At 42.7% G+C, this 26,625-nt stretch overlaps 4 protein-coding genes across 7 annotated transcripts; 2 read left to right on the top strand and 2 right to left on the bottom strand.

The window, feature by feature from the left end:
* Window positions 1-3,589: 3,589 nt before the first annotated feature.
* LOC120786698 (proline-rich protein 15) lies at window positions 3,590-5,569 on the top strand. Its single transcript, XM_040122259.1, has 2 exons — window positions 3,590-3,908; window positions 4,327-5,569. Exon 2 carries the CDS (start codon window positions 4,347-4,349, stop codon window positions 4,737-4,739), a length of 393 nt encoding a protein of 130 aa, XP_039978193.1. The 5' UTR covers window positions 3,590-3,908; window positions 4,327-4,346; the 3' UTR covers window positions 4,740-5,569.
* Window positions 5,570-6,644: 1,075 nt separating this feature from the next.
* On the top strand, window positions 6,645-14,123 carry wipf3 (WAS/WASL interacting protein family member 3). 4 transcript variants are annotated; one of them, XM_040121850.1, is made up of 9 exons: window positions 6,645-6,924; window positions 7,957-8,033; window positions 9,231-9,328; window positions 10,158-10,293; window positions 11,240-11,392; window positions 11,499-12,200; window positions 13,069-13,206; window positions 13,331-13,432; window positions 13,529-14,123. In XM_040121850.1, the coding sequence occupies exons 3-9, from the start codon at window positions 9,248-9,250 to the stop codon at window positions 13,567-13,569; spliced, it is 1,353 nt and encodes a 450-aa protein (XP_039977784.1). In that variant the 5' UTR covers window positions 6,645-6,924; window positions 7,957-8,033; window positions 9,231-9,247; the 3' UTR covers window positions 13,570-14,123. The 4 variants fall into 4 exon arrangements, 3 of the variants coding, with proteins under 3 accessions (XP_039977784.1, XP_039977782.1, XP_039977783.1); XM_040121848.1 differs by having other exon boundaries at window positions 13,024-13,206; XR_005706720.1 differs by lacking the exon at window positions 13,529-14,123 and having other exon boundaries at window positions 12,972-13,206.
* A 1,238-nt stretch (window positions 14,124-15,361) lies between these two features.
* On the bottom strand, window positions 15,362-18,183 carry LOC120786408 (peptidyl-prolyl cis-trans isomerase FKBP14-like). Its single transcript, XM_040121851.1, has 4 exons — window positions 17,871-18,183; window positions 16,864-17,015; window positions 16,256-16,383; window positions 15,362-15,961 (listed from the first exon to the last, which is right to left on the bottom strand). Exons 1-4 carry the CDS (start codon window positions 18,062-18,064, stop codon window positions 15,803-15,805), a joined length of 633 nt encoding a protein of 210 aa, XP_039977785.1. The 5' UTR covers window positions 18,065-18,183; the 3' UTR covers window positions 15,362-15,802.
* Window positions 18,184-19,133: 950 nt separating this feature from the next.
* On the bottom strand, window positions 19,134-26,188 carry wu:fc38h03 (acetylcholinesterase collagenic tail peptide). The gene is made up of 17 exons (XM_040122102.1): window positions 26,086-26,188; window positions 25,853-25,962; window positions 25,624-25,743; window positions 25,310-25,354; window positions 25,168-25,194; window positions 24,110-24,181; window positions 23,874-23,936; window positions 23,749-23,775; window positions 23,602-23,646; window positions 23,211-23,246; window positions 23,053-23,133; window positions 22,338-22,434; window positions 22,074-22,213; window positions 21,840-21,959; window positions 21,236-21,365; window positions 20,587-20,689; window positions 19,134-19,233 (listed from the first exon to the last, which is right to left on the bottom strand). Exons 1-17 carry the CDS (start codon window positions 26,186-26,188, stop codon window positions 19,164-19,166), a joined length of 1,389 nt encoding a protein of 462 aa, XP_039978036.1. The 3' UTR covers window positions 19,134-19,163.
* Between the last annotated feature and the right edge of the window lie 437 nt (window positions 26,189-26,625).

The following is a 26,625-nucleotide window of genomic DNA, read 5'->3' as shown; positions in this document are numbered from 1 at the left end:
ACGTTATTTAGCTTTCTACACACATTCTCTACATACCTCTCTGTCTCAATGGGCAAATACTCAGATTTCACCCTTAGGAAATCCTTCAGTTCAATCAACCATATTTTCTCAGGGTGGGGAAACTAACGTTTATGGTGCAGGTCTCGGACCAAAAAAAAAAAAAATCTCTAAATGGATGTTTTCTTTATCTGGTGTGGGTGAAGATAATGATCAACTTTCAGTGAGGCTATTGAGGTATTATGGAGAGGAAAGCAGATTTGGAGATATGGGAAAGCCAAAGCAAAACTGAGAGGTGATATAAACCTGTGATTATGATGTTGTGTAGACCACAAGAAGCTGTATCCATGTGGGCTGTGGGTCAGTGTGGAACTAGGCAGATATGATTAGCTGATTATTTCGACTCTTTTGATCGTTAATTTGTCAGCTAAAAATAGCATAAAGGAATAAATGTGAGGACTTAATTTATAAAATCATTTTAAATAGAAGAGCTCTGGGTTTTACGCCCTTGTCTGGAAAAAAAACAAGCAACCTAAAGATGTCATCTTGTGCTCTGGGAAATCGTGCATCTTTTCACAATTCTCTGACATTTTACAGACTAAACAATTGATCTATTAATTCGAAAAACAACCAGAAGATTAATCAATAATGAAAATAATTGTTAGTTGTGGCCCTATAATAATCTGCTTCTGCATCATCAATGTGGCTCTATATAGATCAACCCAACTTGCACTAATGTACAATGTATTATGGTGTATTAGATCACCATCATTGTACAGTATAATCAGCACATAATATGGCTATGGGTCTATTTTAAGTCTTGATTTTTTTATTATTTATATTTATCTTTTATTTTTATACTTTATTTAGACTATTCAGTTAGTGTATAGAATTAAGTCTTTAATTGCACTGTTTGTTATTTACCTCATTGTTTTTGTGATTTATGTGAAATGGCATCTGCAACACTGCAATTTAATATTATATAATTATATCTATCCATCTATCTATCTATCTATCAATCAATCAATCAATCAATCAATCAATCAATCTATCTATCTATCTATCTATCTATCTATCTATCTATCTATCTATCTATCTATCTATCTATATTGAAATTTGTGCACACTTCAGTGTCCATTGCGGACCTGTATGTGTTCGCAGGTAGAATAAAATACAATGAAGGACAGATTTCTGTCTAGTGGAGTGAGGAAATGACTCCGCAGAGTTTCGACTGGGATGGGAGATGGCAGGAGAGGGAGAGACAATAATGGAAAATATTCATGTTGTCACAATAACAACTTTCAGTCCAAAGTTCAGAGGAGGGAAACAAAAGGCATTCCCTATTTCCTCCCTCCTATCTCTGTTTCTGTTTCTGCTGCACAACCCAGACTTGGTCTTCCCTCTTGGCACAGAGCCATACAGAAACTATTTGGCCAGGGATTACAAAGTCATAACAGGAGAAACTGATTTTCTTTCATAACGTTGTTTCTCAAAGATGTAATTTTCTCAGTCACGAGGAACCAGTGACACTTTGTAACTTCGCTTTCACGCAAAAGAAAGATTAGGAATGAAAGATCAAAAATAACTTCTTCAGAAAAAACTTGCACACCTGTACTCTATATGGTGAACATTTCACTGATGAGAATGTTCATAGTTTTACAGCAGTTTTTTATTACTGAGATTTTTCAGATTTATAAACTGTACATATTTTGCCTTATATAGTGTTTTTGTCATAAAACCTTGTGCAAATTTTAATGAGAACAATAAAGTTTACTGGTGTATCGTATCATATTGTATTTTTTATTTTACCAGTACTCCTTTTCTTTTGAAAGACACATTTATCTTGTGATGTGAACCACCACTTAAAAGGTACCGGTAATGTCTAACTGGTAATTACTAATGTTTTACCAGTCAGTCATAAGGCACAACAACAACTGCATAACTCTTGCTTTGTCTTTTTAGCTCTGTAGTTCATCATGGAAACCCTCCCAATGGACCGTTTGATCACTTACTTTTTGGAATGGAGCTGCAGGGCATCCGGAGGGCCAATTTCCGTATACAAACAACTCACTAAAATTGGTGGATAAAGTATTCAGATTCTTTACTTAGGTGAAAGTAGCGATACAACGGTGTAAAAATACTCAATTACAAGTAAAAACCATGCATTACAATGTTTAAAATATTGAAGTAGTACTATTAAAGTATCAAAAGTAAATGTACTTATCATGCAGAAAGATGCCCCCTATAGTGTCATATTTTTAAATATTGCATTACTGGATTGTTACTACTGATGCATTGATGTGTAATTAGTATTTCACTCCTTTAGCTGCTCCAGGTGGCGCTAATTAGAAGTACAACATACTGCTTGGTTGTTACTCTATGAAAATGCGTCGCATTTCACAGGGTCATCATGGAGCAGAAAGTACAATATTCCACTGAAATGCAGTGGAATAAAAGTATTGTGTATAATGAAATTACTACTACTAATGACTACTTGAGTAAATGTCTGTACTGTTGCTTCCCACCACTGTAGACTGTTTATTGTAATGACGATGTATTCAGTACTTGTTAGCATATGGCTGTAAGAATGACAGCTTATTAGAGAGTGGGAAACTCCTGAGCCCTTATTACTGTGTCAACTATTGTGTCAACTAACTACTACGATTTTTTTTTCTCAATCTTGTGACCCTAACGTTAAATCTCATAACTGATCTATTGAGCATTGGTAAAGCATCTTGACAGTTAATTTAATCGACATTAACCCATAAGGATGATTTAAAACCTGTTATACGTTTTCCAACTGTGTCATTATACGCACAATTGAGTCTTGCCTTTTAAAAAACCTTTCAAAAATCTCACCTGATTGTCTACAGAGTATATTGGGTACATGTAACTCTACACATAGTGGGTTGCTGATGATGTGGCGTGTGCTGAACCAAAGCCCACCTGGGCCATGGATGAGTGCATGCATGCTGGTTGCGTGTAATTCTTTGAAATCGGGGACTCTTACAAACAGGCATGAAAACTACAAGAGACCTTAAAGAAACCAACTGTAGAGCTGGACTTGAAAGTAGGGAGGGAGGACAAGCGGAAGCGTTCGGAAGGAGCACAGGTGACGAGTACCCCGGCAGGTGAAACTGCCCCCCCTCCCCTCACTTAATGCGAGTTCGCAGCAGCAACAATTGCACGTCTGGTGCAGTAATGTCATTTCGGGAGGCTCCCGACTTCCTCCTGTCGCAGGCCCAAACCCAAATAATAAGCCATTTCAGGCCATGTAGCTTGACTGCATGCTGCTCAGCACAACTGGTTTTTGAATGAACACCTCGATACCCAGTCCCACCCCTTTGCATGACAAGTCATTGTAGCCTAAACTGCTGGGCGTCCAAAAAAGGGAGGATAATTTGGCTCCCTGGTTTGGGTTGGGTTCAGCTGATACAAAGGGCTCTTTTTTTTTTTTTTTTTTTAATCTGTTACCGAAGAGGTGTACGCGCTCATGGGACTTGTTGCCACGCAACCATAAACCCCACCTACCACTGCAGTGTTTTCACCTGAGCGGTGCTCACGTGACAGACTCTGGGCGTTCATCCAATCAGGAGTGAGGACAGGTGCTCCGGAGGTGAGGGTTTCGGAGGCGGAAACCTGCTGGTCCAGTAGACGGACTCTGCTCCTTATAAACGTGTGTTATGGTTTGTGGTTTTCTGGAGATTTTGCCGGTGAAGAGAGGAGACACTTGAGTTGAGGAGGAGAAGAAAAGCTCAAGTTTGTGGAGGCGGGAGATGTGAGGGGTCAGGACACCTGGCTGGCTCGTGCGTGAAATGGATTCTGCTGCGACCCTCTGAGGGACTGCTGTCACAGTTGTCACATTTCGATTTGGGTCGTTTAAAGTGTCCACACCAGCTGTTGTGTCCCAGGTAAGAGTTCGTGAGAGCTTTATTTGCGCATTGTTCTACTGTGAATCACGGCCTGGGTTTGTTTTTCTGTTCTCGCGACTGATGAAACCAGTTTTACAGAGAGGGTAAGCGTGGCTACACTGGTTATTCATAGGATTAGTTGGTAAGAAGTTTTCTCACCAGTGGAAAATTGGTATTAAATCAGAGTATTTTAGGACCGAAACATATTCAGATTTAGATCGAGCAAATCATCACATTCAAACAGACTGAGGATTTCTGAAGATATGAAGCACAATGAACGCTTTGGCAATGATGATCAACATGTTTTATAAATAATGCTCGGCAAATTATATGACCGTATTGCACACATTGTTTGAAATGGAACAATTTGATGTTTTCAGAGAGGTCACACACTTAAGCTTTCTGTTTTCTGTTCCAGTTTCCTCCTTCCAGTCAAAGATGACAGAGAGGACCCCATGGTGGAAGGCATTCCTGTCAAAGAGGAAGACTGTTGGCACCAAGGACGCAGGTTCACCCCACGCCTTGGGCCCGGACTTTGACCCCTTTGACCAACATCCAGAGAAGCAAAAAGACCCTGCCGCAGCAGCCTCCAAGACCGCCGGCGACCAGTCCCTGTCTCAGCAAGACTCCGGCAAGAACTCCAGCCTCCTTAGTGACGACACTTACGACGACTCCCACCTGCAGTCGGTCTTCAACGAGCAGACATGTCGCAGGAACATGAAAGTGTCACGCTCGGGTCGATTTAAAGAGAAGAGGAGAGTTCGCTCGAGCCTTCCTATACAGGAGAAAGGGACAGAGAACGTGGCGTCAGGGAAAGAGGACATGCGGTGACGAGGAAGGAGAGTGAGGAGGATGAAGGACTGCTTAATAAAGATGCTTGATGAGGGAGAGGAATTTGAGTACATGAGGATGCTTCAAACTCTTGAGGCATTCCAAGAGGTCTACTGTGTGTTGGTTATGATGGGGATGATGGAGATGATAAGGAGCGTTCAACTTTAGGCCCAGTACTGAAGGAATATGGTTATGTGGTGCAATAAATATTGAAAATTTGTTAATGGACTTGTGGCAGAGGGCCGCACAAATAATAATAAGTGGCATAAAAAGGGATTTTACTTGTTTATAATGGTTATTCAACCTTTTTGCCAAAAATATCCCACAATGAAAGCCCAAATGAGGAGATAGATTAGTAATGCAGTGAGCACTTAAAAGCCCAATATAGCTAAATAATTGAATGTAATTTTCTATCAGTGCTCAAGATAAAGTGTGATATGCTTCGTGACAGTTTTGTTGATGTTTACATTATTTCTGTAATAAGATTAATATATGTTTAAGAATGAAGGATAAGTATAATGCTCCTTTTACAATGCTTTTACAAAAACAGGTTGATTCTAAAGGGTTAGAAGGATGTTTATGAAGGTGTAAATGGTTTCATTATTTTGTGCAGAAAAAAAATCAGCTAGTTGAGGAAATTAAGGAATGCTTATGAGCAGCTTTTAGTCAGTCACTTGCCAGTAAAATGCATAAATATTTAAAATGAAGGATGAAGTCCGGCATGTTTAATTAAACATAATGGCTCCTAAACAAAGCTACTGATACTGAAGTAAGAAGTTAATGTTGTATCCAACTGAAGGAGATATGGCTGTGTAGCCATATCAGAAGTATGATCCAGCCGCTGATGAATTTTGCTTTACAGGACTACTGTATTTTGGATCGCCTGTGAAATAAATCTGATAACTGCTACAGTCAGTTGTATGAGCGTGTGTGTGTGTGTGTGTGTGTGTGTGTGTGTGTGTGCGTGTGTTAACATGCAGACCAGGGCAGTGAAAGGACACCTTTGTGTTATCCCCCTCGAGAAAATAGTCTTGAAACAGACGCTAATGCTAACAGACATTTTACAGCTCGTAATTTCACATAGTCACATACAAACAGAAGGAAATGCGCATTCGAGACAACGCATGAACCAGAAGTGCAAGATACAGTATTCACAAGAGTTATATCAGGTCTCTTGGCAGCTGTGTTGGTGCCTGATCATCAGTCACCTGGAAGAGGCGAGGAGAACAATTACAAGGAATTAGAGCTATTTATATATAGTGTCTGCGGTGTATGTCAAAGCCAGGCCTGAATTATACTGTTCTGTCACTTGAAGGTGTGTCACTGCATTCCTTTGTCACCGTCATGGTCCGAGGTGTGTGCGTGTGCGCCCGCACCGCTCGTGTTTACGCGAGAGGAGTTCCGACCGGCGCACACCCCACGACTATGAAAATCACACCCGCGTCGTCAAACGCAGCGCGTCGCTGCTGCCGTCTCGCCGCAGCTCCTGAAGTGCGGCGCAGCGGGCGAAACGCAGGCACCAGATTCTCCGAAACTGCACGACCAACGTTGGCCCGCAATATCATAGTTATAACACACGGGGGCGACAATGAGCCGTCGTGCAGCCGCAAAAATAGAGTTGGGTAGAACTAAAAGAAAAGGAAAATACAGCCGGTAAGAACGTGTTACAGAACCGCCGCTGTGCAGACGTCTTCACCACCCAGTCAGAACCAGTTCTCGTGCATGCAAGATGCGTCTTTTTTTTTCCACAGGTGTAATTCAAGGGGGTTGGAAACGATGTCACTGAGCCAAGTGTCCTGTCTCTACCCCCCCCTCTCTCTGCATTGGTCCAGTGCTCCGTGCGGGGGGCGGTGAGGTGTGGCCTCGCACTGTGCGAGCCTCCTGCAGCGCGCTCACAGGGGAGCGCGGGGTGAACAGGCAGCGCCATGGGGAGACCGTTGCGCGGAGCCACAGTGGCATGTTTTCAGAGTCCGCCGCGCGGACACGAGAAGCTTTCTGCGACTTTTTGAAATGTTCACAGGGGCTCCTCGAGGTGTAGTCACTGGAGTTGGAGAGGCGGTGTCCTCGTTTGACTAATAATAACTTGGAAACTTCTCCACCGGCCCGCTATGGGGAGCGCGCTATGAAGGCAGTTTAACGCTGAAGCTGTCCCTGCGAACAGGTGGATTACTGATATTTCCTGAGGGTAAGTCAAACGTAACCCTTACTATGGACTTATCAGCGAGCAGATACTAATAACCGCTTTTCTTTTTCCCCTAACCCTATCAAATACTACAAAGCCCCCTGAAATTTGGACTAACAACAGACATACACTACAGCGTTTTTTTTTAAAGAGATCTGTTAACAGCAGATGGACCGTGTTGGTTGGAGCACCTTGTCTTCTTACTGCCTGTCCAAAGGCAGGGCGCAAAATAGTATAGTATCATAACACAATACCTCTTCTCTGGAGTTTTTCCCGTAAATGTGTTTCACGAGTGGGTTTTAGTGGGGGCAAACAAAAACCAGTCATGCCAAGTAACAGATGAATTGTGGTATCATTTTTGTGCAAGTTGAGCAAAGCAAAAATACAGTATATCGGGAGGATTGTTGGGACTCTTGTGTTTTCTATTTGACACCGGCGTTACTTCTTCATTGCTCGGGATCCTACAGACCCCACTGCTGTATGTGTAACCAAACAAAAAAAAAAAAACAACCCAACAAAGCTGCAAATTAATAATAGCAAAATCAACCACTTTGTCCTTTAAACGCCTTTTTCTTCTTTCCACTTCTCTTTGCTAAAAACTGAGCTTCTACATTTGATGGACGCAAAAAATAAAGAAATGAGCATCAAGTGTTGTTACTGCATCAAAGGAGGGTATTGTAAGTTTGATATATTATATGGGCTATGCACAAATAAAAATATATATTATTTTATTTTCCAAATACTCATTCAGAGACAAGTAATGTACACTTTTTTTTCCAACACAGTGTTGTTACTTATGTATGGGGTCAGTTAACTCCCCGTTAGACAACTTATGAACAATGTGCTCAAAAACTCTGATAAGAGACGCAGAAATATACTTATTTTGGATTTGAGGGGGACATTGCTGTGTAGAAAGTGCTGTCAATACCAATCGCAGATACAGAGACAAATGAAAATCTGTTGTATTTCACCATGATTTACGGCTGGGGTCTGTGAGACCCCCCAACAGAAGTAATGTGTCAATTTCTGTTGCAGACTTCAGATACAAGGACCCCAGCCAGATGATTACAGTTACAACCTGTCCATTGATTGGTACTGGAGAGATCCTGCGGGTCCGTGGTCTCATGTTATCAACATTTTTGCATGTCCTTGACACAAAAAGTGTGAGAATCCCTTTACAAGGCTGCAACAGCTGCCAGTTCCAGCTGCCTCGCCTGTGTCACTTTAGATCGTCTGTGCTTCAGGGTGAACAAGGCCTATTACAGGTCAACGAAAACAACAACTGGTGGGAGAGCGGTGCATTTCCACTGTGTCCCACCTGCTCTGCAGGAGCTCAGCTAACCAGTGTCCCCCTTTAAAGATCTACACCGGCAGTGCCACAGCGTCTGCTTGACACAGATATGAAGATAGAAATAGCAACGGAGGACAGTCTGCCAGTTGCATAGAGGGGAACATAACGCATGAACTTTATAACAAATAGATGAAGACAAGGGAAACAGATACGTAGAGACTCAACAAAAACAGGTTCTGCTGTGTGTTTTATTAAATTGCAGAGGAGGATCATGTGCAAATTCCACAGAGAACTGAATTTGCACAAACCTCGGGCTGTTTTCGGTCTTTCAGCCATGGCGGACAGCTCGTGGAGAATTTATGATGTCAAGAAGTTGGGTGGAGATTTCAGTGACTGTCACTGAGGATCATTTACCAGCCAAGTTGCCAACAACGTGAAGAGATTGAAACCGCTTACATAATCCTGGAAAGTTGTTGTCGTGGCCTTTGGTGCTTATCACTTTGATTACTGAAGCAGCTGCTCTTGAAGACGTCCTCTACATAGTTGCATGTTCAGTACAAGTTGGAAAAAAGAACAATGTGTTTGCAGGCTGTAACATATTCCTGTGGCATTTCCTAAATGTGTTTTTCCATTCAGTTACTGAAGTGAAGGCCTTTTGTCATTGAGTAGCTCAAGGGTAGGGGTCTATTAGTTTTCACACAACACTCACCATTGTTCTTCTCCAAAGTCCTGCCGCAAAGCATTGTGGGAAGAAGAGGAGGATGGAACAGGGGGATGTGTCAGATTCTCTGGACAGGATGGAGCGCTTGCTGTTTCCTGTTTTGCACTGTATAGTGGTGAAAGCTCTTCCTGTTCAGGGAAGAGGGTAGGAGGTCATTGAGTGTGCCCCTTTGCACAGTAGCAGCTTCTGACATGGAGGAAGAAAAAAAATCCTAGAAGCTGGTCCAGCGGTGCAGTGCATGAATAGGACGGTGACTGTGTTTGTATCTAGTTATAGGATGTGCATTGTTTTCTGCAGGTATCTGAGGCCTAAGCATGCCAGCCCCCCCTCCTCCCCCTCCGCCTCCCCCGGCGGCCCCTCCACCCCCACTGCCGCCCAGTGCTGCCCTGCCACAGGTAAGACTGTGTGTTCTTCTCTCTGTCCTTCTCACAGACCATCAACCAAACACCTGGAGGTTAGTTGCATTATTAATTGAGGTAGTGTGTACACACACAGGCACGCACACACACACACACACACACACACACACACACACACAGTAAGGCAGACAGCAGACTCTCAGTAGCAGGAGAGTGTTATGTTTCCACAGCAGGCTCACAGCGTCCTCATGTTAAATGAAAATGAGTTCCTGCTGACAGCGAACGGGACAACACTGCAGATACTCAGTTTAGCAGCTTCTAAAGCTACAGCAATAATCTGAAGTCACAGTCACAGTATATGAGAGAAACAATAACCTCGCATGAATTTATCTGTGTGACTAAAGACTGCCCTCTTCCCTCCTGTTTCTCTTCTTCTTTCCTGACTTTCAATGTCTTCCTCTTCCTCTCTCATCCTTGTCTTTGCTTATTGTTTTCACAGCACATTCTTGCTTTCTTTGTTTGTATCTGCTTGTTAGAAGAGGTGAGGAGAAGTTGAGGAGCTGTTGATATACTGTATCCCTCCTTAAGTAAAAAGATTCTATCAAATAAAATAAAATGATAGTAAACAGAGAAATGAAGCAAATCTGCCCATTTGAGAAGTTGATATCAGCAAATGTTTGGCATTCTTGCTGCATAAATTATCAAAATAGTTGGTGATTAATCCTCTGTTGACCAACTAATACCTAGTATGGAGGTTTAATGATTGTGCTCTGGTGAACTGGTGAGATATAAAACATATGTTGTACCATAAAAACACTGGTCTAAGTTGTATAAAATTGCTGTTTTTTTTCTGTGTGTGTGACAGTGTCTGTCTGAGCCTCCGAAGATCCAGTCTGGTGGAGGAGGAGGTGGAAGGAATGCCCTGTTGGCCGACATCCAGAAAGGAGCCAGGCTCAGGAAAGTCACGCAGGTCAACGACCGCAGCGCCCCTGTTGTCGATAGTAAGAGAAACAACCTTACCGTCCTATCAGCACATATATGGACATGCTCAGTCTGTGTTCAGACACTGAATGGTACTCACGTGTTGCTACTATCACTGACTCATCCGTTCTCATGGTGGAAGTGGGGTTTAGTAGTGTGTTTGTAGGTTGAGAAGCAGTGTAGTTATTGTAGTGGAAATAAGAAGAAGGGATAAGAGATGAGAGAAAGATGGGAAAAAAAGACAGGAGACGATAAGACATTCAAAGCAAAACATTTTAAACGTGGTGTAATTTATTGTGTTTCAGGGACAAGACAAATTTCACCTCTGGGTTGAATAAACCTAAAACTGAAGTTCAAACCACGAGTCATTAAAACTGACCATCATGGACAGTGAAAATTTAGTCAGAAACATTCACATCCTACTAATTCACTGCTGTGGGAAATGGCTCACAACTCCCCAACTCTATTGTTTAGTGTTATCTATACACATTGACAGCAGACTAGATAGCTGACCTATGGGTGGCCAGTGTATTACAGAAACTTTTCGGGATATGTCTGTTCAGTTAGTCAGTGAATTAGCTTGACTTACACGGTTGAAGGCCTACAACGGTAACAATGTCAGTGTTACATGTATGGAGCCAGGCCAGTGGCAACAGACAGATCTGTTTTGTAAAACAGTATGTAGCTGGCCCTCAGGGAGATCAGGTGATTTGGGTAGTTTTGCCTGAACTATTGCTGTGATCTTAATGTTTCGCGATCATTAAAACACTGAGCACATACTGTACGTTTCTCCCAAGCCTATTTTCTGAATGAAGGAAATCAATAAGTGTGTGATTAAATCTATAAAATACTCTATCAAAAACTTCCATGATTAGAGTTTTGTGATTTTGACACGATTAATGTCTGCTTTTTGTCCTTGTTATTGATACTCACCCCTAATGTATTTGTATATTTGGTGTTCTTCAGAGCCCAAGACCAGCAGTGGAGATGTATCCAGCAGTGTTGGTGCTTCTCAGGGTTCATCAGGAGGGGTGGGAGCTTCTTTGGGTGGGCTCTTTGCTGGAGGGTTTCCCACTCTCAGGCCTATAGGACAGAGAGACCTAGCAAGCAAGTCAGCAGGTTGGTGCAAAATGTCTTCTTCTTATTAGATCTATGTATCTTCAGTAACCGTCTCTGGTTCTTTTGATCATCTCGATGACTCCTCTCATTCATGTCTGTGTCTAAGTGTCTCGATCGAGCTCATCAGCATCCCTCAAGCCGCTGTGGAACGCGCCCACGTCAGCGGACCCAGAGCCTCACAGGACGGCAGAGCTCCAAAGCTCCGTCCACCCCCACCACGCGCCTTCATCCTCTGCTCCTGCCTCCCCTTCTCACGGCAGCAAGCACCCACCTTCTTTCCCTGCTCCCTCTCCCCCTCCGACTCCTCCTGTCCCTCCCTCTGCTCCTCCCCCACCTCCCCCACCTCAAGCCTTCCAGGACCGTCCAGCCAACAAGCCTCCCCCTCTCCCCTCCTGCCCTCCCCCTCCACCCCCATCCCAAGTCACCAAGCCCACCTGGCTCCCCATCCAGTACTCCCACCACACCACCGTCTCGCAGCCCTCTACTCCTCCTCCTCCTCCTCCACCTTTCCAACCTCCCTCCACTTTCACAGGGGACCGCTCCTCAGGATGCTTCTACCCTCTGCCCCCCTCTCCAGTCCACTTGGAACCTTCTAGGTTCCCCATCCAGCGGGACAGCCCTCTTGGACCTCCTCCAACACCACCTCCTCCTCCTCTCCTGGCTTCTTTCACTCCCAACTGCCCATCCACCCTCCCTCCACCACCGCCCAAGATGGCCCCAGTTCCCTCCCCAGCCATGCGCTCTCTGCCGCCATCATACCCCTGCAATGCTCCCACCCGACGCCCACCTGCCGTGCCCAGAAATGCAGGTAGGTGGACACTTCTCCTTTTCTTGCCAATAACTTTTATAAGTTATGGCAGAAAGACAAGCTGCATGGAGGATGAAATAAGAACGCATATGATCTGTTTTTGACTCGTACTCATACACATAAGCATTGCTTGTAAGATAAGGTCAACCTGACATATAATGATGATTATGTAAAAATACAAAAACAACAACAGATAGCCCATTTAAGGGCACTGGATTTTGTTTTTTCATCTTATTTACAAGTTCGATAGCTGGCGAATATTTCAAAAATCATGCAAACATCTAACTTGTGATTAGGGGATTGTAAGGGGTCACAAGCAAAACAGGTTTGGGACCACTACCCTAAAACATTCAACCAAAATATAGTTGCTTGTTTTAAACCTGGAAAGAAACTTTTTTTTGAAATAACAGAAAGATTTTAAAAAAAATCTATGGTTCACATACATGTTGTAAAATCAGCAACTTGCATATTTATGACAAGTTTCAGTACATTAGCACATACAGTATGTAATGTATTTTTTCTTTCTGCTATAGGCAGAATGGATTCAGAAAGTCATGCGAAATGTACATATAAAATACTAAAGTATCAAATACCATATATATATGTATGTATGTATATATATATATATATACACACACACACACACACACACTGCAGCTGTTGAAAGTGGTTATTAAATCAAGTATGTGTCGTATAACTGTAGTTTTTTAGCAACATATAAAAATCCATGCTATGTTTCAAAGAAAAAAAAGCATTGTCTTGCTGTCTCAGTTGGTTTTAGAGACGAGCACATCCGATTTGGTTTTACTTTTTACGGTGTCAGTTCCATTGCTGATGTCGGACTCCTCTCAAACACCCCTGGTGACAGGTCTGGGTCGGCTGGCTCCTCCTCCAGCTCCTCCGGCACGTTCCCCCTCCACTGAGTTGTCCACACGCATTCCTCCCCCTCCACCACCACCTCCCCTGCCCCCATCCAGCCTCAGGAACGGACACCTACACAGCCTGGGTGAGGCTCAACACTATACAATGGTTCTTCTGCTGTTTCAGGGAATTAGTCACCACAACAAGACGTTTGTAAGATAATCCTAATTATCTAAGTATCTAAGTGAATATTCCCTCTGCCTTTGCAGATGACTTTGAATCCAAGTTCCAGTTCCACCCTGTAGAAGATTTACCTCCTCCTGATGAATTCAAGCCTTTCCCTCGGATCTACCCCAGCAGGGAAAGCAGAGGTAGCAGCCCAGCACTTGATATTCCTCAACTTTACCTACGACTTCAGTGTCACCTGTCAAGTTGTCTTTTTATTCTTCTTTCCTCTTCTCTTACAGCAAACCCCAAACCACCTGGGATCAGGACACACCTCAGATGAGTCAAGGCCTCATCCTGTTCTTCATTTCCCAAACATAGCAAAAAGACTCTATGTTCTTCCTCCTCCTCCTCCTTTCTCGTGACAGTAACATAATTGGACTTATTTGGATGCAAGCCCTGTGTGTGTGTTTTGTTTGTGTTTAATGTATCATTGTGTGTGTGTATATGTGAGTGTCAGACAGGCTTCCCGCCTTATACTGACTATGGGACCTCTGACCTTTTCCAGTGTGGAATGTTTTGAATGTGTGTGAGGAGGAGGACTCTCCCTACTCATTCTCATAAACTACATGCAGACTCTACACACACACATACACTCCTAGGAAAGTGTCGTCCAGTAGCTATATTTAACATGACTCTTGACACAGTTCGTAACAGCTTAAGCATTTCAAAATCTTCATACAGTATAGAATATTTTGATTTTATCTCTTGATATTTCAAGACAGAGATATTTTGTCACAATGTATGTACAGTATCACTTTTAAAGTCTGCATTTAACCCACAAACATTATTATTAAACACACAGTTTTAAGATAATGAAGCTGTTTTAAAGACAGATGTACAAATTTCAGGTGAACACTTTTCACTCTTCACTTGCACAGCAGGGTATGCTAACCTTGGGTGTTCATAAATCACTGTGTATACAGTATAGCGGTGCTCCCCTGTGTTTATGTGATTTTTTTCTAATTATCAAGATAATATGTAAAAATATTTTTTAAAAATGCGATGACATTGCCAGCAGCATTAGAATACATCTGTTTTAAGTTACACTGAGGCATTGTTTTTTTTATTTTTATGAACTGATAGTGAGTGAGGCATACTGTTTCCTGTCTCTCACTGTAGTAACCAATGGAAAAACCTGTGATGACAGTGCCACCTGCTGGTTCAATGAGTAAAGTATCACAAGTTGTGACCACCAAACACACCACAGCAATCTTGTTTAAAAAGTCGACAGTCACTTTATTGATCACACTTACTTGAAGATGTAAATCTGCCCAAGTCATTTACTTAGTGAGTTTAGGCTTGACGTGTTTACATGACAGAAGTCAACCCCGAAGCTGTAGAAACGGGACGGTCTGGATTCTAGTCAGTACTGTGGGAGCATTTTCTGGTTAGAGACTTGTGTGCAATATCTCAAAACAGCCTCCAGCACACTGTGGAAAAATAACAGGTACAGTCAATCCCCCCTTTTCCCTTCACATAATTCTTCTCTGGATCATATTATATAGAGAGATTTTTTTCTTTATCACCACAAAATTAAACATGCCAATTTTAATATCCATTTCAGGATATTTGTTTATGTGTACGTGAGTTTCAAGTAATGTAGCGGGACAGGGCTGAACAATATATTCTTTCAGCACTGACACTAATGTATGCATCTGCAATGTACCATTCTCACAGATATTCTGACTTGTCAAACACGGGTGCCTCTAATAACATTAATAATAATGGCTGGATTTATTTAGGTTTAACAGTACCAAAGTGAATTACTGGGAGCAATTATATAGAATGGGGCTTTAATGTTATTAGTTAAACCTGCTTATTGTGATGAAAAGTCATAATATCATGAAAAAAGTCAATTATACTCTAAAAAAACAAAACGTTTTTTGCTAAAAAAAAAAAAAAAAGGAAAATACCAAAGTTACATTTTTATACATTTTCATGATTAAACACACATAGTCTAGTCAGAATGATAAAACAAAAGCCCGATCAAGTACTTTTTCTTTCAAAATGGACCTACAAACATTAAAATGCATAAATCTGCAAACATTTTATAAAAGGAAACAAACATTAAATTACCTTTAAGCGGAATTTCACAGCAAAATTTAATTATATGCAAGATGGAGTGGAATATCCCATATTACCTGTTTCTTAAAGGGGGTTTTTTAGGGTTTTAAATGAGCAAAGTCAAGCTGACAGTTGTCTCAAAAGGAGAAAATTTGGTTGTTTGCCATTTGACAAAGTAAACACACAAAAAGGCAAAGATTTGCTGAGGTGACATATCACTGAAAGTAGCAAATTAACAGTCTCACTGGCTGAAAACCAACTACACACAGCTTTACACAGGGTGGGTTTAAGTGTCACACACCAAACAAACACAAAGCTTTTATAAAATACTTCAGGTAACCTGAGAGAGTCGTCGCAATAAACTCTGCACCAAAGTATTTCCACCATGAGCCGTGAGTGATTGAGTGAGTGAGTCAGTCAGTCAGTCAGTCGTGGGACTGGGAGAGACTTTAAAGTTCATCGTGTTTGTAAGTGAACTCTCTGGAGGATATAAAGCCATCTTTGTTCTCATCCTCTTTGGCAAAGATATCCTCCACCATGTTCTCATGTAGAGTGTCGTTGGGAGGGTAGCCATGACGCTCAAACTCCTTCCTCAGGTATTCTTTGACCTGGCAGATCAAGTAAGAGCAGGACAATTAGTGAGACCCGATAGGTAACAACAACAGAACATTTGTACTGTGTGGAGACTAATGCAGTTATATCCTTACAATACAGGATTAAAAAAACCTTTTATCGAATAGGCAATACAAAATTTTTAACTCAGGCAACTGCAGTTTGGTCCAAATTACTGTGTAAATTCAAAAAGTTTGCTTAATAGGTAGCCTATTGGAGGCGATGGCTAATTCATCTACTATAAGTCTGAGTGTTTGCTGAGGACATAACGATGCAAATCTTGTCTTCACCTCATGTTTGGAGAGTTTCCAGTCATCGTTGAGGTCCATCTCCTGGAAGGACTCATGTGATCTTGGTCCATGTCTGATCTCAAGCACCTCAATGATAAAGGTCAGTGTGCTTTCAGGTGGGATCTTACCTGTTTAAGGATAAGACCACAGGACAAGAGGTCAAATAAGACTGAGACAGGTATCTGTAAGCCTGCTCCAGTACTGAGAAGCAGATGGTTTGATCATTTGTTCTTAAATGTATAATATAATATGAGAGGCAAGCTTGAACTGTTGTTAGTAATGTTATAAGTCATTCAGTTTTTTATTGTCATAGCAAAGTTTACACAGGTGCAGAAGAGATGTGATGTTATTGGTTAGAGTGGTGTGTGATTACCAGGACAAGGCATGGTACAGTTCACATGCTCCGTGTTGAGAAAAAGTGGACTAATATTACTGGATGAAACCTTGATTCAGTGTGGGAGTCCTAGAAAGCCATTCAAAACAAGACAGTTTTACATACAAACTTGCATGATAAACCACAAGCATGTTCAAGAAGAGAGTGCAATGTCTAACATGCTGTATAACAGCATGCAGGGAAGCTTGCATGCATATGGACAAAGCTACAGTACCTTTTCCTTCCTTCCCATAGGCCAGGCCTGGAGGTACAACCAGTTTCCTCTTCTCTCCAGAGCACATGTCCTGCAGGCCTTTATCCCATCCTTGGATCACTTCTTTGATGCCCAGTGTAAACCATACTGGCTGCTTGTCACCCTGGGTTCGACTGGTGGACGGACACAGAGGCAGTGGACCGTTACAGGTCTAGAAAAAGTCAGACTGCAAAAAGATCTGGCAAAAACCTTTTAGAGATTATAACAGCGGGATTTACAGCTGAGGTATATATATATATATATATATATATATAATAAAAATACAAAGCTATAGTATGGTGGGATGCTTTTAATGGATTAATTGCTGGTGGAAACTTTTCATTCTGTTCTGTCAGTGTTGTTTTTTTATTACTACACTTGAGATGAAAGTCAAGAATTTGTACTGAGTAATTTTCTCACAATGTTGTTGCTAATTTATGTATTTCAAGTGCCACTGTGTCCCCATTATTTTGCATAATTCAAAGCTGTAAACAGTTTTCTTTGGGTGAAGTGGAAAAAGAAAAAAAAGACTTCCTAGCAAGTCATCTGGATTATCCCAAATAAAGGAGATGCTATTTATATATACAGTGGCTGTTGCTTATGAGTTTTTCAAATGTCATGTTAGAATTGTTTAAATGTTCAATGTCCAGTTTCGACTCAACAGTCATGCACCTCCATCGAATTGGGAGGGTAGAGGAAGGTTCAGAGGTGGATATCTCAAAACCTCAGCACATGAAACCAGAGCTGTCTACAAGGTTAGATGGATACCACCACAGGCAAGGGAGAAAACGTCTTCCGGTGATTTGGGTGAATTGACCCTTTATATTGTTGTTCCACGTGACCATAAGTAGACGTGTAACCAAGGAGATGTATTACACGCGCGCACTGATATGAAAAGGAGTAGTGACACTGAGAAAAAGAAATGTAATGTTTTAACTACGATGAACTTTTCAAACTGAGGAAGCAAACTGCTTCTCTGCCGAACCTACCTGGAGTGAAACATGGTCCCGTTCTCGTAGTAGCCCTCGTGATGCACCAGCAGAATGTCTCCATACTTCGACTTTCGGTGACAGAGAAAAGGTCTGTACATGACTTCTACTTTCACCTCGGCCTCGGGCAGCTTCCCCCCGCTGGCAGACAGCAGCAGGGAGGCGCAGAGCCAGCTCAGCACGGCCAGCAGCATGCCGCCTCGCTCGGCGTCCAGCGGAGACGGCGGGGCAAACGGACGGGGAGCCGGACGGGGAGCCGGACGGTTCGCCACGAACGCGCAAAGGCACGGACGAGACGCGCGGCTGGTCCTCGACGTGGCAGCGACGTCTCATCCTGCAAGTTGTTGCAGGAAGTTTCCCCCCGATTGGCTGCTTTTCCCCATAAACCCCACCCAAAGCCACTCCCTCTCACAGCCCCCAGTTGGCATCAACTGAATCAGGACTCTTTCAAGTGTTGGCCTAAACTTTATTAATGTACACTGTTTTATGAAATTTATAGTCATGCAGGCAGATTATCAATTAATCACATTTTACTGAATTCATTTTGATGTAATAGAGCAGTTTCCTCATGCTGCCGTTACAATCAAAAGTACTTTTTCTTTTTTTTTGTTGCTGTTGTTTCAGTATGACATTCATTTTCCTCCTGTCGGATTATTTGGACATTAATTTCTAGAGGGCCACACTTCGGCTTATACATTTACAGCCCTGGTTAAAGCAGTCTGCTGTGCATCGAAACACATTTACATGCAATATCTTATCGCAGCACTGCACCTCATAAATATATGTTTTCTAATACAGTACACAGAAATAAACATATTTACACACTCCTGATTTGCATACTACAGTACATACAGTATCAATAATATCATTGCCTCTTTTGAAAAAGGCTCTTTTTTTTCTCTTACTACAAAAGAAGTTCAGAACACAGCTTATTTCTGCATTAACAGTCTGCAAGTCATAAACATTGTAACTATCTAATATGTTAAAATTATTAAATGTTTTGTTAAATGTTTTCCACCATCAGTGTCCATAACAGTGCTGCAGCCAATGGTGTGACAGTAGCAAGGAGCTGCTCTCTGAGGCCAGTAAAAGAGTTAAACCTCCAGGAGGGACAGTCGATTCAAAGCTGACTCCCATGACTTTTCATGGTTCAGAGCAGGCACAAGAGCTTCCCTTAAGTTCTCTCTCAGTAGATCAGTAATTCTTTTAAGGGGTGAGACGCCAATAGAAAAAGTTATAATCCCTGTGGAATTGCAAAGTTGCAATGCGGCCATTTTTTTTAAACTTTTCAGTTCAGGTGAAGTACTTGCAGCCAGTGGAATCAATGAGGCAAGAGTCGGTGCATCTGAGCTGCCCAAAGGATCTGCGGAAGACATGGGAAATGATTTTTAACAAGCGCAACTGATTGCATTAAGAGTCTATGTATATTTACACTCAGTACCTACCCGGGTGATGCAGTAAGCCTCCCAGTTTCTACGATTTGTTCTTATTTGAAATAATAGCTCAACATTTGGGAAATATTCTTATTTGCTTTCTTGCCAAGAGTTAGGTAAGAAGATCGATACGACGCTCGTGTGTACGTTAAAGACATAGCGGATTAGCTTAATATAGCTTACAGTAAACACAGAAAACAGGGAGAAACAGCTAACTCAGCCTTGTCAGAGCAGCAACAAAATCCGCTAACCAGCACCTCTAAAGTCCATTAAATGTTCTATCTAGTGTGTTTAATTCAAGATTCCAGGAAGTTACTGGTCCTGGCCAAGACATAGTCTGGCACATAACCCCCTCGTAAAATGGGGAGTTGTCATTTTTACACTTTGGTTTTGTATAGAATAAACAAATAAGATATATTGTGTTAGTTATGCTAAGCTAAGCTAACTGGCTGTTGGCTCCAGCTTCATCCTCACAGTACAGACATGAGAGTGGAATTTTGCAAAATGTCAAGCCTGTCCCTTTAAAGGACAGCTTGACATTTTGGGAAATGTGATTAAATTGCGTATTCACTGTGTTTATTGTGATATGTGCTGAGAGTGCTTCTATCTGGGATCAGTGAGATATAACGTGTTAATAAGTGAGCTTTAGAGGGGCTGGAGGGCAGCCTAACTGTTCACCCCTGTTACAAATCCTTGTGCTAAACCAGTGGTTCTCAAACTGGGGGACGGGATGACCAGAGGAAAAATATGGAGTGAAACTAAGTTGAATGAGTATAATTTATGTAGGGAAAATAAACAAACAAGAATTGCTGACGCTATCGTGCGGACCTCGATTTGAGAAAAATTCAACTTGGATCTTTTTTTATTATCGGCTTCTCCTATCATTGTTATTGACTGATAAGAAGTGTAGGGTGGGGAGGTGTGAACTTTTTTTCAGGGTATGTCCCAAAGTGTCAAACAATGCTCTAGGCATGAGCTTAAAACATGCAGAGTTGCGTGGTTTAAACATCTAAAATATTGTACAGTAACTCGTGCTGGTACAATGCACCATCATCTCTGGATGGTTTCAGAGACATCACACCGAAAGTACAGTGGTTCGTTCAAGTGACCTTTACAATCAGCAGACGGCTGCAGTATAAATACACTGCTGAATAAAAGGGAACTGCATTGTGCTATCTTGGCATAGAAGATCTCTGCTGACCTACCGCAGCAAGATGTACCCAAGTAAATGGACACTTAGTTTATGTTTGTGTATCCATTCTGAAAGCTGTGACTGAGCATACCCAGGAAGATAGGATTTGCAGGTCTGATAACCAAAGTCCTTTCCATCGCACTCCTCCATGCCTTCATGTCGGTAGCCATCTCCACAGTAGGCCCACTTACAGTCTGAAGTGACCGAGGGAAGGAGATGAGGAGAGTGTTGTGGTAGACGTAAGAGAGAGCAAGGGAGAGAAGGGAGAGAGAAGACATTACTGATTGCTTTGGCACTCCTGTATGTTTCAGTGATGCCAATACAGCATTTTCCTGCTAATTTAATTGAATAGCCAAGTAGAGAGAAGTGAGAGGATGGCAGGAAAAGAGAAGGTGAGATTAATGAAAGATCAAGGAAAGATTTGCTGGTGCTGACTGCTTTTATCCTCTGTCACTTGGGCTCAGACTCTGAAGAGTACTGTGGTTAGACTCTGCAGGGCATCTCATGAGCAGCTGGGTACCTGACAACATGATGTTTTTGCAGCAAAAAGCCTAACCTACTTTGTACTTAGGGAGCAGTTCTGTTTTTTAAACTAACATATAATAGGGGCCTTAAGAAGCAATTCAAAATTGCTTGCATTATTAGAATCACAATCTGTAGATAATTTTTTAACCATCTGTCTTTATCTTTACAGCGCTGGGCAGGTGTTTATGGATGAGCAAGAGAAGCATGTAACTCACTGAGGCAGGTATCGGTGACAATCTGGTTGCCATCATCACACTCCTCTCCATGCTGGGCCTGCACCTTTCCGTCCCCACACACACCAACTCTGTCTGGGACTTTCTCTGTAGACTGGAACGGCTGGAAGGGCTAGGCAAATTGTAAAGGAGAAAACAAGCGTTGTCTTGACATTTCAGGTACTTAGAGACCTTAGACAGAGAGCTGAGGTTTTGTGGTTTGTGTGTGAAAAGATGTCAAGGCATCTAGACCAAAAATAGGCTTAATTAGGTGGAAAAAGTTTTATGCTACCTGGTACATAAAGTAGAAGTAGACACTTATTAGCTTTTTGGAGAATGTTCAACTCATGGTTCTCCTTAGCAGATAGGCTTTGCTCTGTTGCTGTGCCATAACCAAGACCATATGTGACTAGCTGTTTTTACAAGTGAAAATGTAGCTCAAATGTAGCGCATTTTTAGCCTTGATGCACAGTTGTAAGCTGTAAAGGATCAGTTGTGTGCTCACTGGCTACTTTTTGAAATATTACAGCTTCCAGCACCAGAAATGTGAATATATATAGTGTTAAAGCTCAGTACTGCAATCACATAACAGTCGCATAGGTGTTACCTGTATGCGCTTCCATCCATCTTTATCTTTAAAGTACAGCATCCTCTGATCCTTCCTGAATGCCATTGCATTGTCCAGATGAATATGGCCCATCTCCTCCTCACTAGTGACCACAAATATCTACAAGCGAACAAACACAGGACAAGGACGACTGATGAGTAATGATTTACTCAGTGATGACACATATTCAGGTTGGATGGTAAAGGATTGTTTTGTGAAGGGAAAGGGTCTTACTGCAGCGACTTTATTTGCGCCACCCTGTTGTGTGTAGCTTCCAAAAGGAGCATTATTAGCTCCAAGTGTGGTGTCACAGTCACAGCGACCTGGTGGACCTTGGAGACCCTTCTCTCCCTTTTCCCCCATTAGATAGAGACCTGCAAGAAAATCATACTGTATGACAAGGAGGTTGGGTAACAAACACATGCCTACGCCATACTTTTAGTATATTTGATTTGTAAATTGTGGCTGATTGTGTATGAATGTATGTGTATGAGTTGCCTGAGGCAGGTGGACCAGGTGGCCCAGGATGGCCGTTTGGACCCGGGGGACCTGGGGGGCCCATTACTCCTGCGGCTCCAGTGTGGCCCTTTATACCCTTTGAAAACCAGGAAACATCACAATAGTAGAAAATACACACACGCGTGCGCACACACACACACACACACACACACACACACACACACACACACACACACACACACACACACACACACACACACACACACACACAGATGGTGATCTACATGCCAGTGCCACCTGTGCATAACTGTGATAATCTAGTCCATGGGAAAATGCTGAGGGTGTATGTATGTGTGTGTGTGTGTGTGTGTGTGTGTGTGCATATTTGTGTGTGTAGATGTATATATAAATACGTAGACTGGGAAGATCTAAGATTCCACAGCCCCCACAGCCCCTGCAGTAGTCTAAACTTAGAGCTAGAAGTAAAGTTGAGTTGTCTCCGTGACAGAATTAGCTGGTGAAAGGACATAGCTCTCCTTTTACAGAAATGAGGAGTGTGTGTCCGTTCTCCACACGAAGTTTAAGTGAGATCATCAAGATGTGTTTAAAATGTGTGTAAAATCTGATGCCAACATGCATCTTACGTACCAACCCTGGCCTGTTACATGTCAAATACACACATACAGTAATATCATTTAGAGGGAGCCAAACACCTTGTTCACTTGTGTATTATTCTTCTCTGTCTTTCTCTCACCTGTTTGCCTCTCTTCCCAGGCCGCCCAGTCGGTCCTCTCTTCCCTGAGACTCCTGGCTCTCCTTTTGGTCCCTGCTCACCCTGGGAAAGGAGCAAGATTGAGGAATAATTAGATTAAATCAAATCTTCAAGTGTCCTCATTGTTTAATTATCCTCACCTTCTGGCCGAGCATCCCGGGCAAACCAATAGAACCCTAAATAGAGACAAAATGAGAGCTTGACGTGAGAGAAGCCATTCCCTCCGCAGAGCAGGGACTCACAAAGTCATTGAATCTGGCTCTGAGACTGGCAGCTTATTAGAACAGCTTGAAATGTAAAGACCTGAAAGACAGTGTCTCGTGAAACTACTTTGGATTCCAATCAACACTTGAAAAAGCTACTGTAGAGGATTTCACTGCCTACCTGAATTATTAGGACCATGATAACAGAGCATGAGTTGAGGTGCTCAATATCAAAGTCAGGCATAAATGGGCTGAATGTAGTTACCCAGCAGAAAAACTTTCCAAAACAATTTCATGACCTACAATGGAGGAAACATTTCTCTCAAACCTTATCGCCTTTTGGACCTGCTGACCCCGGGTCACCGTGACCTCCCTTTTAGAAAAGAAAAAGGAAAGGGAGAGAAAGGTGAAATGTAGGATATAATAGTTTAGTGGTAACAAACAGTTACTATGGAACATGTGGTTCTGAACTTACCTTCTCTCCACTGTAACCAGGTAAACCCTGAAAAGGCAGACGAGGAATGTGACAGCAGATTAGACAGAAAGAAATCCATGAGTCCAACATGCTTGTCTGCATGATGCTGTAAAGATGCGAATAACCTTTGTCCCTGGTGGTCCCCTCAATCCTGGTAATCCCATGAGTCCTGGATCCCCTTTCTCACCCTAATTAAAAAAAATATATATAATGTACATTACTGCCTGTGTCATATATTTGATTTGTGACATGCCATTTACATATAAAGTAAGTATGAAGAACATTAGGATGTTGCAATCACACCAGAAATGAGCCACTTTGCACAAAAATCTGTTTGTACTTGGAAAACCTTCAGACTTACCTTGGATCCCTCTGGACCAGGCCATCCTGGTAGTCCTAGTTTCCCTGGGAGGCCTGGAGCTCCTGTACGACCCTACAGAAACAAAAACCTGTACTTACTGAAACTGTTAGTGCTCCTTCAATGTATTCTTCTCTGCTCCCTTGACACGGAACCTGCTGCAAAAGTGGCGCTGAGCTGAAAGAGTTAGGATGGGTTTGCGGACTTCCGGGAGTTTCTTTTGGTGATTGATGAGCTGCAACTTTTATGCTCATCAAGATGCTTGTTTCATATCTCTGTTTCTCTGGTTTTAATAGGGACTAACCAGGTTTAAAAAGTGTCACAAACAAATATGCAGATCAAACTGACCTCATGTGATTTCCTAATGACAGAAGATTAAACCTAGCCTGCAAAGCTTTAACACTGCCACTGAGATATGCTATTAGCTTGTTCTGTAACCAGGTCCCTGCAAGCAGGAAGGCCAAATATATTACACAACAGCCTCACATCTTGGTGACACCTGGAGAAGTATCCCAGAGCTGCTGCCATGCTAGCAGTGTGCTCTCATTTAGCCGCCTGTCATTAAAGCAGCAGCCTGTAGAGACACTGTGGACCTGCTGCTGTGCGGAGTGATTTATCATGAAGAGCAAAAGCACTTAGGAAGATTAAAGTGCAGAAGTGGAGTGCTGGAGAGGCTGGATCAGCAGGACTGGAGTGGAGTACAGTACGAGGGAGACAGGCCAAGGAAAGGAAAAGAGAGAGGAGGAGGGAAGAAGAGAGGGAATGATAGAGAGGTGGGCAGCAGGAGGATGGACTGGAGACATCCAGGGATGTGATCATGCTTTGCTACACGGTTACTGCAGCTACTGAGACTAATGTAGCATGACCCATTTAGCAGCTGCAAAGGATATTCTGAGCACATCAACAGACAAATCACATCATAGAGATTGAGGATGCGTCGAGTGGACAACGGAGGCAGAGAGAGGGAAAAATCCAGATTGCATTATTCCAAGGACATGAGAGATTGACCAGAGAGAGATGAGCGAGTGAATGAGACATGCAGGAGAGGAGGAGTGGCTCACCTTTGACCCCGGGCGTCCAATTTCTCCCTGGAAGAGGACAAACGAGGGTAGAGGAGATGGAGCGCTTATTAGAGCAGAGAGGAACACAAGGACAAATACTTCTGTGGCAAAATACATTAGAGACATATTTCACAACACACACCTTCTCCCCTTTTGGACCGCTTATGCCGGGTAGTCCACTATGCCCCTGAAAAATGACATCAAATTTATAAACAGCTCACATATCCCCTATTGAGCATAGTACATTTGGAGAAAAATCAATACTGAAATTTATAATTCGGTTTTATTTCCATGCTTGTTTAACAATATTTCCATCATGTGTCGTAAAATGGCTGCAGCAGGCTGATTACACCACATGATAGATTGCGCTATGATTTAATCAGAGTGAAAAGTGCTGCAGCTTCCAATGAAGGTTTACAACATTCTGCAGTATTTTATTTTGAAGCAAGGCCTTACCTCCGGGCCCCGGGGTCCTGGAGGTCCTTGAGGTCCAGGTGAACACGTGGGTATTACAGGTTTTTCTCTCTGCTGCTCCTCTCCTCCAATTACACTTGGCTCTAACATGCTAATACCATCCTTCAAACACACACCCACAAAGTCCAAGAGAATAAGTTTTCAATAAATGTGTGTCAATGAGGGTGTATTATGCAAACCGGTGCGTGTGAGTGTGTTTGTGAAGACCTACGGGGCTGCTTCGCTTCCTCAGCTGAGGCGGCGGAGGGAAGAGCGGCGGCGGAGGCGGCGACATGAGACAACAGGGGTCAAACCTCGTCGGCTCATCCAGCAACCTGAGGGCTGAGAGGAAGACAAAGAGCAGCGTGCATCACTGACAGCTTGCTATGATGAATCACAGCGGTGACAGGTGCCTGCAACATGTGTCGGTCCTACAATACGCTCACACGCAGCTAGATATCTTACCTGACTGGGCTGAGAGGACGCTGTCCATGTGAGGGCGATGGGATAATGCCCATGCCGGACACAGAAGAATGTGGAAGGACACTGCAATTCTGACCAGGTCCATTCTGCTGCTTTACTCTCCCTAAAACACACAACGCAAGCTGTCTCACACACAATTTATGCTGCCTGAGCTAAATGCAGTTGTTGTCAGCTGTCACTTTTCCTTATTCCCTGTTGAGGGTGTCACTATTTCATCACTCCCTCACTCCAGTCCTCTGAAGCCTCTCTCTCTCTCTCTCTCTCTCTCTCTCCTCAGAGCATAATAAACTTGTTGCCGCTCCACACTGCAGCAGATGCAGCCACCGCTGTACTGCCAGCCGTGCACCAACCCCCGTTCAGCCCTGTGCCAGAATGAGACCACTCACTGACACAAGTCATGACGATCCCAGTAGTCATAATAGTCACAGGTTCATTCACACAAACATTCGTAGCATGCTTACGTTTCATTTGATAAACGGAGGTCAGTTATAGTGGAAGAATATGTCTTTAAAAAAAAGAAAA

The sequence above is a fragment of the Xiphias gladius genome, chromosome 24, assembly GCF_016859285.1.
Source record: "Xiphias gladius isolate SHS-SW01 ecotype Sanya breed wild chromosome 24, ASM1685928v1, whole genome shotgun sequence".
Lineage (NCBI taxonomy): Eukaryota > Metazoa > Chordata > Actinopteri > Istiophoriformes > Xiphiidae > Xiphias > Xiphias gladius.
This window is presented reverse-complemented; position numbering and strand designations above follow the sequence as displayed.